A 19,409-nucleotide genomic window follows, 5' to 3' on the forward strand; every position below is an offset into this window, starting at 1 on the left:
TGTTTTGTAATTATACCAATCTATTAATTTCAATGGTTGTTGGGTTTATTTATTTTTTAAAAAAACAAAGAAGGAAAAGCGAGTAAAATTTCATGGGGGGAAGGAAACGTGGCAACTTATTTTGAATTTATATACTGTTTGAAAACTTTGCAGTGTAAACTTTCAATGTTTATTGGAAGTAATGGGCTGTGATTACTTTCCTTAACAATGAAGGGATTGTTTGATATATATGCAATAATTATTTTTTAAAATATTTTTTTATTTAAAAATATATTAAACTAATTTTTTTAAAAAATATATTTATTTTTAATATCAACATATTAAAACATTCAAAATTATAAAAAAAATAATTTAAAATATAAAATAACCAAGTTTTTTAAAAAATATAATGTCATCATAAAAACAAATAAACCTAAAAAACCTAAAAGAGCTCCCTTTTACTGTACATTCATTCTTGTTCACATACACTCATTTGTAGTATAGATTGGAGCAGTAGAATGATAATTTTGCCTTTATTAACAAAGCACAAATCACCTTGGACAAGAGTATGTTAAAGATTATTTTCGATTATTTTCACTCTTTATTGCAAATGATAGTGAAAAACACTAAACAAAAATAATTGTTAAAAAATTCTTGCCAAACAAAAGCCTAATGCCTTGTAAAATAAAAAAATAATTTTGACCAATTAATTATTTTTGTTTGATATGAAATCATTATAAGACTAGTAAGCCAAAGACTATCATATAAGTTTCCAATATCATTAAGGACTTCTTGTAGTGAATGAAATCCATAACTATTAAGAAAATAATATCTTTTTTGTTTTTACACTTTGCTCCAACTTTAAACACATTGTTCACTCTCATCTAGATGAATTAGCTGGCTTAAAGTATATCATTGGAATTGTTCAAATGTCTAGTTCTCAACTCAATTAGAATTACATCCAAAGTCCTTTTGTAACTCTATTTATGACCTGAAAAGTAGACAAAGGTCTAGAGTGACAAATTTAAATATTTTTAACTCAAGCCTCTTAACTTAGCCCATTGAACTCCTCTTGGATGCACTTCATTTTAGGACTTAGAATAAACCTGTGGACGCTCTTAATGGACACTCCTAATGGAACCTTTAATGTCATAGCTAGTATCGCATCATTCTCTCTTTTCTAAAAAAGATTGAACCTCAAATCATCTTTTACATTAAACAAAAGAAGATCATAAACTTTGAATATAGCATTAACATTATACTAACCTTTTAGATCCACTTTGTAGGCATTGACAACTTCAAGGATCCTAAATGAACCATCTCCTCTAAGCATCAACTTTGATTTTCTATGTCTAAGAAACCTCTCTTTGTGCATTTGAACCCAAACCCATTCTCTTGGTTCAACTTTTCATCTTTTGCTTTCTTGGAATGCTTACTTCTCATTCTTTTTCTCAACATGTTGTCATACCTTCCTAAATAATGCTTTCATCACATGCGCTTTTCTATTGCTATCAAGTCTAACCCTTTCATTAACAAGTAAAGAAATCAAATGTAGTAGAACTAAACCATAAACTATTTTAAATGGTGAATAATTTTTAAAATTTAATAGATTAGCACATAACAAATTTTTTATAACATATTAAAAAAAATCATAAATGTTTGTTATTGGGTTAGGCCTAATCCGCCTATGATGGATGTGCCTGGTCCAAGTTATTAGAGAAGTTACTGAAGGAAGTAATCGCCTTCTCTAATCATATATAAAAGAACATAACCCATATGGAATGGAAACTTTTCATTATTGAAAGAACATAGTTCTCTCTTTCTCTTCTCCTATCTTGACTCTCTGTATTAACTTGACAAGATTTACAAAGACGTTCATACTGTGAAATATCACTTTGGTTCTAGTAATTGAAGTGGCACTGAAGTAATTGATCCAAGAATAAGAAAGTGAATTCTCACAAGAAAGTTTTCCTTTACGATCTACATTGGTATCAGAACCATGGTTTTTAATATTGCTTTTATGTAGTATATCAATTATTACATGAACGATAGATGTAAATTTTGTGTTAAAAGATTACTTCCATTGAGAATTTTGAATTTACAAAATTTTATGAAGTAATTTAGTTATGAGTTTGTCTTTTTTATAATTAATTAGAAAAGATTTTTTGCATGGTTGTTGTATAATTTTATTATCAATTCATGTGTAAATTGATGATGAAAATGGAGATTGGAACATTTCTATTTCCATTTCCATTTGACTACAATTGCAGTGGTCAATTGGAGTCATTTGGCAGTTAATTAACTGCCATTTGACAGTTATTAAAAAAAAAAAAAACGTGACCACACATTGTAATTGCCATTTGGCAGTTGTAAACAAAAATGGAAGAACACATATCTTGATGTGTAACTGCCATTCGGTGGTGTGTGTGTGTGTGTGTGTGTCTTTTAAAAGATGTGTGGCACTTAATATATATTAATAATTATTAATATTAAGATAATTAATATTTTTTTGTTAATATAAATTGTTGAACTATGGAGTAATTTATTTATTGTTAAAATAAATTACTTAATTTATGTATTTTTTATTTATTTATGATGATACATGCCTTAATTAAATATTAAGTATAATATTTACGTACTTTTGGAATATTTTGTTATAATGGATAGGCAACAACAAATTAATCATTTATTGCGCTATGCCTTTAATCCTGCTCATAAAATTCGAGAGCACATTGATTATATGTATCATTGGATGATTAGAATGGCAATGAGTGGTGTTTATGAATTCTACATGGAACATCAAATGTTAATCGTTCTCAATTCTCTACCTGAGGAATGGATGTCGGTGCGACTATCGTTGGAATATAGGCTGGAGTCCTTAGATTTCAACAATCTCGCAAATAAAATGTTGCTTGAGAGGGAACGTCAGTATGCCGAAAAGGGTATACGACACACTGGAAGAAGCGCAGGTTGTTTGGATGCTGCGCTAAATTCATTCCATGGTTTGAGCAGAATGAACTTGGAGGAGATGACTTTGATAAAATGGATGATGTAATTGGAGACCCTACTTATGTGCCTAAAATATAAAATAATTCTGAAATGTATTATTCTTAATATTGTATTTTGTTTTAGGTGATTGGTTGTTTAATTGTGAATTGAATATTTTATGTAATTTAAGTTTAATTACATTATATGTATATATATGATAATATTTGCAACCTGATTAGTAGGAATTGTTAGTTGAAACTAATAACTATAATTTTGTACTCTTTTAAATTTTTAATAATAATTAGACCATACAAATAGAAATTGGTTAAGTGTTTAACATTCTTTTCATTTCTATTATATGTGTTAGATTATTATTTGTTTAATTTAGAATGGAGTGGCAAAATATATCAATTAAGTTTTACTAGATACTAATATTTGTAATTGCTTTCAATAACGTTTAATATGGTTGCATCTAAGAGTATTATTGCTAATTTGAACCATGGAGACAAACTAAGTGAAAAGAATTACGATGTTTGGCATCGTAAGATTGAGTATCTCCTGGACGAGCAAGAAATGTTGGAAACAATCACACAATCGATAGCTGAACCTGATCAAGGAAACACTGCTCAACACAAGCTTGATATGAACGCATATTAAACTTATAAACGCAAAGATCGTATAGCTCACATTTTGATGTTGAGTAGCATGAGAAATGATATTATGCTGCGTTTTAAAAGACATCGTTCAGCTCAATCTATTTAGGACGCAGTAAAGATTCAGTATGGATGAACCTTCACTACTAGACTTCGCCAGTTAACCCTCAAATTCGATAGTTATAAGAAGCGCCAAAATCAAACGATGAGGAAGCATCTTACAATCATGTCTAACATGATCAGTGAATTAAGGGGTGCTGGGCATGAGATGATTGATGAACAACAAGTCCAAGTAGTTATCCGCTCTTTGCCAAGTAATTAGGAACACATGCGTGTTAACCTTACCCATAAAGACAACATTAAGACATTTGAGGATGTTGCTCATCATGTCGAGCTTGAAAAAGATCGACTTTACGCTGAAAAGCCTATTAATAAGATTTTATATCTGAGACAAATATGTCTGGAGCATATGGCTCTAAATATAAAAGGGGTAAGGCTAAAGGTCCCAAATATGGCAAGAGAGGAATAGAAGCAAGTAAGGCTAAAGGTCCCAAATATGGCAAGAGAGGAATAGAAGCAAGTACCAGTGGACATAAGCGCAAGTGTGGGAAATGCAGTGGTAAGAAAGGCAAGAATATGAATTGTTTTAATTGTGGTAAACCTGGTCACTTTGCTCGTGATTGCACTGAGCCAAAGGTAATGTTTAACCACAATCATCCATCTAACTTATATGTTAGCAGTTGTTTAATGCTTGCTGAATTAGTTCCTTTTTGGACTGTAGACTTAGGAGCAACCGACCACATAGCAGGGGATCGAACTGCCTTTATGGAATTTCGTCGAATTCTAAAGGGAAATAGATACATATACATGGGGAATAATGCTTCCGCTGTTGTGCTTGGGATCGGTACCTACAAACTAGATTTACAGAGCGGTCGCACACTTTATTTTCATGATGTACTCTACGCTCTAGAAGTTCAATGAAATCTTATGTTTGTTCTTGCTTTACTCCAATTGGGCTTTAATTTTGTGTTTGTTGGTTGTTGTGTAAAAATACATCTGGATAATATTTTTTATGGTTCTGGTTTTGTATTAAATGGTTTTATGGTGTTAGACACCGTTAATGTATCTATTAATAATGATGCTTCAATTTATGTTGTTGAAAATTCCAACATTATTAATGATAGTAATATCATAACTTGGCATGCTAGATTGGGACACATTGGGCAAGATTGATTACATAGATTAGCAAGAGTTGGTCTTTTAGGATCACTTACCAAAGAGGAATTGCCTGTTTGTGAGCATTGCCTTGCTAGAAAAGCAACTAGATTACCATTTAGCAAAGCTAAAAGAGCTAGTAATCCATTATAGCTTATTCATTCAAACATTTGTGGCCCAATAAATGTTAGAGCAAGACATGAAGGAAATTATTTCATCACATTTATAGATGATTTTACACGGTTTGGTCATATTTATTTGATCTCATATAAGTCTGAAGCATTGGATTGCTTCATTCGATACACCAATTTGGTGGAGAATAAATTAAGTATCAAGATCAAAGCTTTAAGAACTGATCGAGGACGTGAATATCTATCTGATCAATTTAAAAAAAAAATTGATGAAAAGGGTATAGCTAGACAGCTAACTATTCCTTATACTTCACAACAAAATGGTGTAGCATAATGGAGAAATAGAACCCTATTTGACATGGTTAGGTCGATGATGGCGCAAGCTAACTTGCCAATTTCCTTTTTGGGAGATGCATTGTTAACTGCTACTTACATACTTAATCATATGCCTTCTAAATATGTCTCATCCACCCCATATGAACTATGGAATGGCATCAAACCTAATCTAGGTTATTTCCATCCATGGGGGTGTGCAGCTTATATTCACAATACTTCTCATGAATATGAGAAACTTGGTCTTAGGGGGAAAAAAGGTGTATCTTTATACAATATTCTGAACATTCCAAAGGATTTGTATTTATTGGTGAAAAAGCTAACAGAAGAGTGATATAAATTGAATCGCGTGATGTTGTATTCTTAGAAAAGGTTTTTCCAAAGACAAGTGAGGTTGAAAAAGACTTTCAATTATATGAAATGGAAAATCTAGATTATGGCGAAATAAGCCATTCAGTAGAGGACTTAGATGAAACTTTTAATCCTTCTAGAAATAGTGGGAGTGATATTTTATCTATTCCTACTCTCATGAAGGAAGATCATGAGCAATCTCAACCTCGAAGAAGCATTCGTGAATCAATTCCTTGTCGTCGATTTGAGATTAAGGGGGAAGTGTTCATAATTGCTCCACAAGATGATGAAGAGCCTAAGACATTCAGTCATGCTCTATCTGGTCTTAAAACAAGTAAATGGATTAAAGCTATAGAAAAAGAAATGGAGTCAATGAAAATTAATCAAGTCTGGGACTTGGTTGATTTACCGTCAGGACGAAGATCCATTGGAAATAAATGGGTTCTTAAAATTAAACGTAAGGCGAATGGGTCAATAGAACGTTATAAGGCTCGGCTAGTAGCGAAAGGCTACACTCAAAAAGAGGGAATTGATTATGAAGATACATTCTCACCGGTTGTGAGAATTATTTCAGTTCACCTTATTTTAGCTATAGTCGCACATATGGATTTAGAGTTATACCAAATAGATGTTAGAACTGTGTTTCTCAATGGAGAACTAAATGAGGAGATCTATATGGACCAGCCTTTAGGATTCGAGACTAAAGGACAAGAGCGCAAAGTTTGCAAGCTTAAAAGATCCATGTATGGTTTTAAGCAAGCCTCTAGACAATGGAACGTCAAGTTTCATCAAGCTATCCTTAAGGATGGTTTTACAATGATGGAAGAAGATCATTGTGTGTATTTAAAACATTCTAACAATAGTTTTATAATACTATCCTTATATGTTGATGACATTTTAATAGCTGGAAATACCAAAGAGATGATTGATACTACTAAAAAGTGGTTATCATCAAACTTTAAAATGAAAGACATGGGTGAGGCCAGCTATGTTCTTGGTGTGAAAATCATAAGAGATCGCGCTAAAAGGCTTTTGGGTTTAACTCAAGATACTTACATCAAAAAGATGTTAGAGCATTATCACATGCAAGATAACAAACCAATAGACACCCATGTTGATAAAAGTTTAAGCCTAAGCTGTGATATGTGTCCCAAGACTCTAAAAGAAAAGGAGAAAATATCCAAAGTACCTCATGCCAGTGATGTCGGTAGTTTGATGTATGCAATGATGTGCACACGTTCCGATATTTATTATGTCGTTGGATTGGTTAGCTGATATCAATCAAACCTTGGTCAGAAACATTGGATGGTAGTCAAAAAGATTCTACGATATCTAAAAAGAACTTTAAATTATATGATATGTTACCAAGGAAAGAAAGATTTATGATTGATTGGTTTCTCTGATGCTGATTGGGGAAGAGATGTCGACCAATCCAAATCAACTTTAAGATGTGCTTTCTTGCTTAATGATAGTGCAATACTATGAAGGAGTAAGAAACAATCCTATATAGCCTTATCTATCATGGAGGCTGAGTATGTAGCTTGTTCCGCAACAACACATAATGCTGTTTGGTTAAAAAATTTTCTATATCATTTGAAAATTGTCAAATCAGCATCAGACCCAGTGATAATTTACTGTGATAACACTGCTACAATAACTGTGGCCAAAGATCCAAAATACCATAGAAAGACCAAACACATCAAAATGAGATATCACTATATTAGAGAAGCAATTACTGAACAAGATGTGATCTTAAAACACATTTCTACAAATTCTATGGTTGCAGATCCACTCACAAAACCAATAACAAGGGATGCATTTGTTAGACATGTGAGATCCCTTGGCTTCTATAGAATGTAATTAGTTTTAAGGATCATACGAAAGCTTACAGTGATTAAGTAATGAATAAATGCCATTAGAATATCATTTTATTCATTATTTGTTTCATGGATTATATTGAGTATTGTATAGTATAATTCCTTGAAGTATATCGATAGACTTTGATTGGCTCACTCACATGAGCAATCACCTCTAGCACTTGTAAGGTGAGTAGAGATGAGACTATTTGAGTTTTAATGCTCAATAAGCGACTTGGGCGTAGTGGAAGCAATTTTAACTCAAAGTGATTATTAAAAAGTCACCTTGGCTGGGACCAAGATGAGGTTCTTAAATAAAAGAATCGGCATGAATGAATTCCCACCATTCATGTGTCTATTATGATTGAAGCCGAGTATGAAATTATTCATCTGCCACTAATGAAAAATGAGCAAATGAGAATTTCTGATTTGAAAGTTATGTTTTTAGCAACAAGACTAAGACTCGTATAGTGTATTTCCTCTAATAAGAAGAGCAACGACATACACTCTTTGTCTTAAGAAAAGAAAAGAGTAAGCTCCACTATAGCATGTATTTCATACTACATGTGCTAGCGACCATTACAGGAATAAAGAATGGATCCCTGCTTCTTTATTATAAGAGTCCTAAAGATCATATCTAAGATCTCAAAATCTTACCCTTTGTGACTTTTGACTATATCATGAGGTGATGTATTAATGATCGCTACTTTAGGAGTATATCCTATAGTCATGGGATGATTCGACTTAAAGGAATACTCTTAGGAAAGCAAGTTAATTCAGATTTGATTGATATGAGAGTGAAAGAAAAGGTAATTTTAGTTCTACATCTGTTACTTGTATTCACTGACCGGGATCATATCATTTGAATAAGATTTCATATAATTTAGAGTACTTGTAATTGTAAGGATGGATTGAATATGAAATTCTTGAGGGATTGAATTATATTCAGTCATGTGTAACTAAAAATGCTTGAGGTATATTAGTACACTTTAAGGAATAATTAATTATGAGGTTAATGTCTCCTATATGGCCTGTATTGGGTTTATATATTGGAGCTCTTTTCACTGTGTGCTTTAGGTCGCACGGTTCGTTCGTCAAGTATGAAATTCTTGTGCAAGTTTGAAGTATAATGTATTAGAGAGATTCAGTCCTTCATAGGCGAAGTGGGAGATGTTGGTTATTGGGTTAGGCCTTGGTCCTCATGATGGATGGGCCTGGTCCAAGTTATTAGAAAAGTTATTAAAGGAAGTAACCGTCTTCTCTAATCATATATAAAGGGATATAACCCATATGGAATGGAAACTTTTCATTATTGAAAGAACATAGTTCTCTCTTTTTCATCTCCCATCTTGACTCTCTGTATTAACTTGACAAGATTTACAAAGACGTTCATACTATGGAATATCACTTTGGTTCTAGTAATTGAAGTGACACTGAAGTAATTGATCCATGAATAAGAAAATGAATTCTCACAAGTAAGGTGAAGGAACGTTGGTCTTGTCCAAATGGCTGAGACTAGCCTGATGAATATCAGGCTAAGACTAGTAATTGAAGAAATCAAATGTAGTAGAGCTAAACCATAAACTATTTTAAATGGTGAATAGTTTTTTAAATTTAATAGATTAGCACATAACAAATTTTTTATAACATATTAAAAAAAAATCATAAATACTTAATATACTTACATAGATTCTTACTATAAATATCATCAAAGTAATCAACAACAAAGCTACCTATGAATATATACAATATATGATTCATCAATATCATTAAATTTCTATGTATAATAGTATGACTAAACAACATGACTAACCATTTAAACAATTCATATTTAGTCTTAAAGTTATTTTTCTCTTCACCCCTTTCTTTCATCTTAATTTGATAATAACTAATTTTCAAATAATTCTTACTAGACATACAAGATTCATGCAACTCATTAAAAATATCATCAAGTCTAGGGATATGATGTATATATTTTACTATACTATTGTTGATTGCATCATTTATCAATGACAAACCACTATGGATCTTATCAAGAAATACATAGCAGAATCTAGATAACAAATTCAACCTTTTATTAGAAAGCCTTATAAAACTCTAATCGATCTGAAATTTTAACCTTACCTAAAAACAAATCTATGAAAATATCTAGAAAAATTTCAACTTGATCTAATGGTTGAATCCAAAATTATGCTTGTTGGAGTAAAGATGCATGGTAGGACAAATTAAACTCAAATCCAAATTTAATTATCCTCTATCATCCTCAAAATCCTGTAACAAAGAGATAGCAATGCTAGGAATAAAAATAATCAAGATTGTTAGTGTTAAAATATGTCTCCTTATACACAAGTAAAATCATAGACATGTCATAAAAATAAGCACTCTTGATCACAGTCTCTTTTGTATAGATACTCAAGTGTTTACTTATATTTTCTACACTCTCTTCTTTTCTCATTTTTATTTTCTTATCTCCACTTTCAACTTCAATTGACATTTTTTCTCCCTTAGCTGAATTTGTAGTCTTTTCTATCATTTATTTATTTTTATTTCCCTTAAGGTTCGCTTTATTTTTACTTTTTAAACTCATGACATCACATGGTTTATTTGTATTCTCAACTTTGTTTTCTCTTTTCAGCTTTAATTGGTATTGTTTAAGCATTTGAAGCTTTTTTTATCAATTTTTACCTCCAATAACACTATATGAAAACATTAGTTGATAATAACTTCAGATAATCACGTCTTACTAACCATTTTCATATATATTTTTACATGGTAACCATGGCCCCACATTGTTATATTATCATTCCAACTTCATTTTTCCTTTTCAATTTCATTTGATCTTTATAAACCTGTCTAGGTGATAATATTACAAAAGTGTCTGTCATTTCATCCTTCTTAAAAGAGAATAACTATTTTTAAATCCATCATGCTTGGCCTGTCTTTATCAAATTACCAAGGTCGCCCTAACAATAAATAACTACCATGTATAGGAACCACATCATACAAAATCTCATCCCTATACTTTTCAATTGAAAAATAAATAAAAACCTAATTAATCACCATAAAGTCACTATATTTATTCAATCATCAAAGTTTATAAGGTTTATAATATTTAACATTGTTTAGATTTAATTTCTTAACAAGTATAGTACAAGCAACATTATCACAACTTTTACTATTAATAATCATACTACACATCTTGTTACTAATACGATATCTAGTATGAAAGATGATCTTTTTTTATTGCTCATTTACCAATTTCATAGCAATTTACTAATCAACAGCCTTTGAAAACTTTTTTATTTTTTTATCTCTAGAATTATCTCCCACACTCTCATTATTCACTGTAGCTCTAATGGAAAGCATCTCAACTTCCTTTTTCCTTACGACCAAGAGCGTCTTGCTTTTCAAATAGCTCAAATACCTAATGATGCATTTTTGACCATTAAAAAGTACTCAATTTTAGCTTGAAATTTGACGAAACGCAATTTCGACCGCACACCAAACGGTCCATTCTTTGTCAGAGCTTTCATTTTATCCTATCTTTCCTTCACAGTTCTCTTTTTTTGTTCTTTTTTGTTTAACACTTTTGAAAAACATTGTTTATAGCTGAAACAAAAGTTAGCAGTAAAGAAATTTTTTTTCCTCACAAAAACCTCAACTCACGTATTTACTCTCATCAAGGCATGACATTGTTTTAGAATCCGTTCTTCCGTTATATTTGTAACAGATTTTTCACCTCGCAACTTTTCTTGTTCTTCATTTCCGGCTAGATATCATTTTTAATGCATTTTATTCTTATGTTTTGAATGCTTATGAAAATTTGTGGACGAAGCTGCATTTCTGTTGAAGGGACATGGGACGAAGCTGCTGAACAGATAGCTGAGTGCTATGAACAGGCAGGACTTGACGATGTTGCAAAGATTTGTTGAATATAGAGATTGAGTATCTAGCATGATTGATATAATCAATCCAACATCTTTGGGAATTCCATTTTCAGTTTAAGCTTTGAAATATACAGGAAGTTAAATTTTGAAACAGCCAAAAACTTCATATTTCCTATTTGCTAGACTGGGAGATAATCAATGGTGACTGATTCGAACTTGAGTATACAAATGACCCCCAAATTCAAGCTTGCCTCAGGATTCAGGATATTATCCGATTCGTATCCATAAAAAGGAATTTGGAAACTATTTTAGTTTTCCATCAAGTCATTGTTTCTCTGAAAACCTGAAGTTGTAGTCTTGTGCTTCAGTGACTGCAAAACCCAGGATCTTAATCATTGTACTATGCATAGACCCCCTCAGGAATTAGAACGCATTGACCGGAAAATAAAAGGAATGGAAGGAGGTTAAATTCACAACCGTGGATTTTTTCTCTTATATCCCACTAAAGTGCAAGAACTCGTCTGGGCCAAACCGTTATATGTACAGTAGAAAACACACAAAAAAGCCAAAAAAAAAAGAGCTCTCAAAACAACAAGAGGCAAACCTTAATGAATTCGATCCCTAGTATACAACAAAATCGAGAGCCACCACCAAGCAGAACCCTGTGCAACAAGTTTTTATCATATATGGTGACCTATTACGGGGCAAATGGAAAGGATGGTTTCTTGGTGTTTGATTTCTTCTTTCTCCATAGAAACTTTCTCCACAAATTTACACCTCCCCTTTTCTTGCTAGGTACAATGGCCAAAGAATTAGTTGCAACACCATCATCCTGGTGTTTAATTCCATTCAAAACGAGTATCTTCTCAAGAGGCTCGATGGAAATGACGGTGGAACTGGTATTGCTATCGCTTTCTTTGCACTTGACTGATTTGGTGTCCTTCACTTTATCGGTGTCCTCTGCTAGCATCTGATCTAGCAAAGAGGACCTCTGGATCAGTACCTTGTTCTTGGGTGTCAAGGCTGTGCTTGTGGAAGTGGTGACAGAGATCGTATTTGTGTCAGCAGACGTAGATATGACCTTGTCAAACAGGGCTGCTTCGCTTGGCGAAGCCAATGCCTTTAACTGCTTCCCTAGGTTTAGAATTGTCTCTTGGCACTCAGCCAACTTTTCTGAAGCAGCCGTTATCTCCCAATCCTGCAAGATTTAGGAAGCCCTTGGTTCAACAATGAGATGCGTGTACATGTAATTAAGGGAATTTATACGTAACAAACATCAGATACACAAATAATATAAGTAGAATAGAAGATAGCACATAATTGGAATGAATAATTGTTCAGATATTCTAGCTATTCCTTCTGCCTTTTGGAAGAACGAGAATGTACTGCATATTGACAGAAAAAAAATCACTCTCTGTTCTTTTCACTGATACTAAAAAGGTCAGGTGGTTTTGGCAAAGTTCAGCAGTTTTGCATGAAGTAGAAGCTTACAGATTTCAAATAATATAACCCGAGACCTTTTCTGTTGCATTAGACAATGACCCTTCAATGTAAAAAAAAAAATCCCAACATTTCGTATTCTTCATGGGAATCATAACTATACACAGAACTTCATCCAAACTCAGGAAAATGAGCCGAAGTTAATTTTCAGGTAAAGCAGAAGATCAAATGCCTCATTTTTCCAAGAGAAGGGTTAATAGGATTCAACTGACCCCATATGCAAATTGACTTCACGCGAACTTGGGAAAAATCTAGTATTTTGTTAGAGAGTTGAAAGTACATTTCTTAAGGAGTTGTATGTTCTCTATGCCAAGCAGTACTGCCATTCTCTACGAGATTTTATAAGTTACCAAAGAAGTTAAATAGAAAGGCAATCTTTATTTGTCTATATGTAAATAAATAAATAAAAGCTCTGTAAAAAAATGCTTAAACTGCATTAGCAAATGAAAATAATTTGTATACACATGGTGACATGATATGAACTTACAGTCCGGAGTTGGCTCTCGTCCTGATGGGGTTCAGAGTTCGGGATTTCATTTTTCGTCATACTGAAAATAAAAAATATCAGATAAATGAGATTTCTCAATAATGCAGGTAAATTGTTTTTTTTTAATTATTATTATTACTATTAATATTATTTTTTTTTTTAGAATCAGCCAATTTTTTGAGGAAAAATTACAAGTTAGACAACTTTTTGGGCCATGAAGAGTATGGCATCCTAAAACGCAGGATAACTAGTTAATTCTATCTAGCATCTATTATGTTACCTTCATCTAATGTTGCGGGCCTAGTTTTATCTTCAAAAGAAGGAAATCATTTAAAAATAAAATCCGATACCTTTCAAGTTGGATCTGTAGTTCAAGACATGTGGCTTCCAATTCTTCACAGCAACTCTTCCTGTTCTCAAGTTCCATTTCCAATGTAGATAATTTTTGGTGAGCCTTGTTTAATTCAACTTTGGCCTCTGTAAGCTGTGTATCAACATCTTCTTTCATCAACTTGTGGTTTTCAATTTGGCTCTCAAACATTGCCTTCGAACCTCTCAAAGTTTCTAAATCTGTTTGCAGGCTCTCAATGGTTTTCTCTGATTCCTTAAGTTGATTCATCAAGGACTCGCTCTTATCAGAAGCTACCTGGAGTCTCGCTTCCAAGTCTCTCTTTGCAGAGTCAATACTAGTCAACTCCTCTCTTATCTTTCTATTTTCGTCTCTGATAGTAGATTGATGGCATTCATCCTTCTTCTCAAAGTAGTTGTGATGTCCATTTGAAGCAACAACCTCTGCTTCATACTCACTCCGTGATTCATCCCAATCAAAATGCTTCTTAACTGCATCTCTCATGCTTGAAACATCTTGGATGGAAAAGCAGTGGTTCATAATCCAGTCCAAAGCAGAACCTAATTCTTGGGCAAACATGTTCACATCAGATTTTCCATTCAAAAGATCATAACAAGCATGGACAAATTCCTGTAATACAGCACATAGTTCAGACGTTTTCCACTGCAAAACACGGACCATGTAGCCTGGAGGTGTTTCTGTATTCTTAAATGGCAAAAAATCCCCATCCTTTCTGGTCAAGGTCTCTGAGTTACCATAATCAGCATATGAGAAAGCGACCCCTTCAATAAGCTCAATAATCTTGCAGAGTGATTTGCCGAGATCTGACTGGACTTGCTGATGGCTCTTATCCATCGACAAGGCCTCAGCTTCAGTAACTCCACCTGGTGAATCAGTCACTGAATACATAGGTTTCCATGAGATGTATCCACCAACATGAGGGGAGTTTAATCCATTTGAATGTGTTGAGCTTTGCCTTGTATCAACATATTCTGCAGGGCTTGTATGATTTATATTTTCCAGAGCTATTCTAACATCCTCCAGTATTTCACAAGGTTTTCTTTTTGTGACACGATTTTGCTCCAACACGACTTTCAGAATGTCGTGTAGCCAACCGGAAGCTTTGTCTTTAGACTTGATCACCTGGTTTGATACCCCAGAGTGAGATTCTGATACTGGAATTACCTCCTGACCAATTGCATTAACATTGTCAGAAGAAACATGAGGACTTTCGAGCTGCTTATCAACTGAGACTATTGCAAGTCTTTCCATTTCAGCAAAGTCATCCATCAGGGATATATCTGAAACTCCTATGGTTCTGTTTGTTGGTGACCCTTTTTGCTTTCCCTGTTTGAAGTGCTCCATTTCTGAAATCAAAGCAGAAGCCCAAGATTCAGCAGAACTAACCTTATCATCACTGCCAATCTCAGACATTGAGGCCAGAGAGAGCTCCTGTGGCATAAGCACGCTCCTCGATCGCTCTAAGGCTATCTGTCCTTTTGGCAATTCATCAAAAAGTGACTCAACCTGTGATAATTTGGAAGCTGTGTGAGCATACATGGTTCTCGATGATTGGAGCTCATTTGTTTTTCTATCAAGGGCTTCTTTAAGAGTCTTGTTTTCTTCTTCCATGGCACATAACTGCTCAGTCAGAAAGTTGATCTTTTTGCTGGGAGATTCAGCAGAGTTTCCAACAGCTGAGTCAACCACTAAACCAATAGGACTACAATTTGACCTTCTCCTGCTCACTTCAACTGAATCTCTTCCAAGGATTTCTACTTCACTTTTCATTTTAGCCAAGGCAGCAGGGCCAGGCAATCGCTTGCGGACTAGGAGACGCAGCCTCTGACATTCTGCTTCTAACTTTGCAATTCTTTTCACACTCTCTAAGTGTTGCTTGTGAGATGCATCAGCTGTTCTGCGGTTAAACTCTCTTTCCTCATTTCGGATCTCAAGCTCCTTATCTAGCACACGTACTTCATATTTGAGAGAAGCACTATCTTTTTCTGTGGACTCTAACCTACCCTTCAGAGCAATAAAATCTGCCTCCACCTGAGCCTTTTGCTTACTTAAATCTTCAACCAACCTTTCTTTTTCTAAGAAAGCCTTACTTAGATTAGCCTTCTCAATACCTATTTTCGCAAGCATTTTACCAGTGTCTGCCAGCTTCTCTTCCAAAATCATTTGGGACTTTTCAAACTCATTGGATGTCTTCATCACGGCATCATGAATCCTTTGCTCCTGCTCTTCTCGAACGAAACGTAGCTGCTGCATGCACTCCTTGAGGGCTGCATCCAGATGAGTCAATCTTTCTTCTCCAGCAGCTCTTTGCTGTAATGCTTCATCTAATTCTTGCTTTAGAGACAGTGCTTTTGCTTCTGCTTTCTCTTGGACTATTAACAATCAATAATCATAGAGCATACAAAGTTAAGAAGACCTTTGACAATGTGAATTGATAAATGAGCATAAGAACCCTACCACTAAAGTACTGAGACGTAATAATATTTGGTAATTTACCTGCCATGGCTTCCATTGCTAGCTTGGCTTGTTTATTTGCAAGATCATCTTTGGCATTACACTCAGACAGGGCAGATGAAAGCTTCTCACTCAAAATTCTCAGATCATTCTCCAATTCTGCCTTATTATCCAAGAGTGTCTGTATCTGGAACATCCAAATTTGTTAGTAATCATCCAAAATTTAAATCACTTCCAAAAATAAATGTGATTTATTTGTAGAACTTCCAGCAAGCAAGGACTTGCCAAGCTGATTTATCTCTCTTCTGTGACCAGTTTTAAAGTTTCCATGCACATTTCTACACACTAAACCTAGAGAGAACTCACTTGATTGACCTCAATAAATCACTACAGACCATAACACAAGAGTAATTATTTCTAGTTTTACACAGAAGAGTCCCATTGGAGTAGAAAATCCCTTCCTTGACAGGCTTTATGGATTGAAGTGAATCATGGTTCAGTACACGGAAATGAGATCAGAATTAGTAAGCAGGTGCCTCTCCTCAAAGAGAGTGATCAACTCTTCCCTCCATATCCCATCCCTATCAGAAATATAAAATCGGGGAACTAATAACCATGTCAATTTGTCATTGACCATCACCTGGAATACATTTCTTCAAACATCACAGACAACAAATATTTTGAATTTTTGGTTCGGGAACATTGTTTCAACTGTTCTTTCAAGTCATTTAGTAAATCAGGATAATGTCTAGATTTTTCTAAGCTAGCACAATGAAGGATTTCAAGGTCAAGTCTCCACTAGCATACGAGGAGAATTCTTATCACCTAGGCAGGATGACATCTCCATTTTCTTAACTAGACTTTTGTAAAAGGCATAACTAAACCAATCTGGATTAATTGTGGACCAATCGTCGAGGCCGGTTTATTTGACGGTGAACTTCAATAGAACACAGCAACAAGTTTTAATTGTCAGAGTCACCGCAGTTATCAAATGAAATCAACCAAGAATAAACTACGGTGAACAGTGAAGGCTGACTCCTGTAAATCAGAAAAGCAGCGATTTGTGTTCTTGTATATGACATGCAAAGACAATTTGACCAACAAAATCTGATCTTTAAACAAGCAAAATAATTTGGTTATCTGATCAGAATCAGGCACAAGAAAAAGGGTAATCTTTTTAGTGTATATTAGAGGGGAAATTGATTGGGGTTTTTCAAGAATAATTGAGACTTCTGCTCACAAAGAACATACATTGTGGAATCAAAGAATACAAAATTGCATTAACTGATGATTCTAATAGATTGCATTAATATACAGAATTGAATAGGAGTCCCAGAATTTCAGTGATTTACCTCTTCTTCTTTTGAAGAAAGTTCAACTTTACGATCAGTTGCAGCAACAATCTTGTCTGTAGATTTCTTCCTCCACAGCCATGTTTTATGGTCCATGACTTCACTCACTACAGCCAGCACTTCAAACCACTAGAAATCTTCATGAACTGCCAGTAAAAACAAGATTAAGAACCATCAAACACCCCCTTTATCTTATATAATACAGACTAGAACATATAAAGAAAACAAGATTTTCCTACCATTAAGAACATTTAACATGAATGGATCATTAAACCATGAAATGTCGACATCTTGATCGATGCACGGAAAACCTGATCAGATTTTCTTGAATAAAAATGGAACTCAAAACTAGAAAGAAAAGAAGCTCTGAATAAAGAGAAGAGAATGCAAGACAGAAACACAATTGATATCACAACGTGCAATGCTTATGATCCTGCCGACAAATATAATAAACGAAGGGGAGCCCTCAAAGAAGAAGAGAAAGATAAAGAGAGAGAGATTAAGACATCACTGTCTGTCACTGTAGGTCTGTAAATTGGAAAAATAACGTCCGTACTGTAGAAGAAATAAAGACTCTGTGTACATTTGTGTACGTGTGTCTGCAAGGACACTGTACCTTGGCTTTCCTGAAGAAAAGTCAAAGTACTTATAAGTTTTTTTTGTGGATTTTGTCTGGGCTATATCACTAATTATTTTTATTTTTTTTAATGTGAATTAAACTAAATTTAATCTTGAATTTGAATATTTTAAACTAATTTTTTTTTTTTAAAAAAAAAGGAGACGACACCTATTATAAAAAAAATCTGATTTAGAAATATAAACAAAAAAAAATTGACAAAGAAATATAAACCTAGATAGAAGAATCTATTTTTAACCAAAAAATAATTTCTGATATTCAAATAAAAAATAAAAATATATATATAATTTGAGAATAGATTTTGGTAATGTTAATCTTTTATTTGATATCTTAAATTTTGATTAATCTATTTTATAAAATGATACATTTATTTTTCTACATATAAAGAAAAGAATTTATTAAGTGTACTCATTCATTTCATGATTGGTTTCTATTATTATATTTTATTAAAATGGTATGCCTATGTCTAATTAATATCATTTTCAAAATTATCTTAAATTTGGAGATGATGTTAAATATCTATCTTAACTATCTTTATTTAAACTTGTATCATGAGTTTGGCTTTTGTCTTTTCTATATTATTTTGGTATGATTTGTATGTTTGGTATCATAATATAAAGTGTTTTTTAAAAGTATTTTTTATTGAAAATATATCAAAATAATTTTTATTTTTATTTTTCACATCAACATATCAAAACTATTAAAAAAATTAAAAAATATAATTTAATATTTTTTCAAGATAAATATATTTCTTTAAATGCACTTCAATAAAGTTCTAGAAGACTTGATTTGATTTTTTTTATTTTAATTTTCAAATAAGATAATGTAACATACATTTTTTCATGCTATAATGTCTTTGTGTGGATTTTTTTTTTTTTTTTTGTAAACAACAACAAAAGAACATTGAGAAAAGTTAGATATTAAATGAAAAAGGTAATTTTGATGTATAAAAAAAGCTAAATCTATGAAATTAGCCAAATATAAAAAATATAAAAAAATAATTTTAATATTTTATACAAATAAAAATGATGGTGTATATAAGGAGAATATCGATCTTTACTTCATGTAAAAAACATTGAGAAGCTTGTAAAGAGAAAATATAAAACATATAAAAAAAATATTTTTTTTCAAACTTAATTGATTCGTAGCCCCAGATATCCAGTAGTCATGGATTTATCACCAGTTGCAATTGAAATAATTGCACTGTGTGTCCCAA

At 33.0% G+C, this 19,409-nt stretch overlaps 1 protein-coding gene across 1 annotated transcript; it reads right to left on the reverse strand.

Moving 5' to 3' along the window:
- Nucleotides 1-11,857: 11,857 nt before the first annotated feature.
- LOC118045829 (filament-like plant protein 7) lies at nucleotides 11,858-18,051 on the reverse strand. Its single transcript, XM_035054547.2, has 6 exons — nucleotides 17,796-18,051; nucleotides 17,557-17,702; nucleotides 16,247-16,391; nucleotides 13,731-16,122; nucleotides 13,381-13,441; nucleotides 11,858-12,591 (listed from the first exon to the last, which is right to left on the reverse strand). The coding sequence occupies exons 2-6, from the start codon at nucleotides 17,650-17,652 to the stop codon at nucleotides 12,091-12,093; spliced, it is 3,195 nt and encodes a 1,064-aa protein (XP_034910438.1). The 5' UTR covers nucleotides 17,653-17,702; nucleotides 17,796-18,051; the 3' UTR covers nucleotides 11,858-12,090.
- Between the last annotated feature and the right edge of the window lie 1,358 nt (nucleotides 18,052-19,409).

Source organism: Populus alba, chromosome 5 (genome assembly GCF_005239225.2).
Source record: "Populus alba chromosome 5, ASM523922v2, whole genome shotgun sequence".
NCBI lineage: Eukaryota > Viridiplantae > Streptophyta > Magnoliopsida > Malpighiales > Salicaceae > Populus > Populus alba.

Coding starts and splice junctions, on each gene's coding strand:
- LOC118045829 (XM_035054547.2), bottom strand. CDS start 17,652: ATGGACCATAAAACATGGCTGTGGAGGAAGAAATCTACAGACAAGATT. Junction 16,392..17,556: donor TTTCTTCAAAAGAAGAAGAG/GTAAATCACTGA, acceptor TGGATGTTCCAG/ATACAGACACTCTTGGATAA. Junction 13,442..13,730: donor CTACAGATCCAACTTGAAAG/GTATCGGATTTT, acceptor TTTTATTTTCAG/TATGACGAAAAATGAAATCC.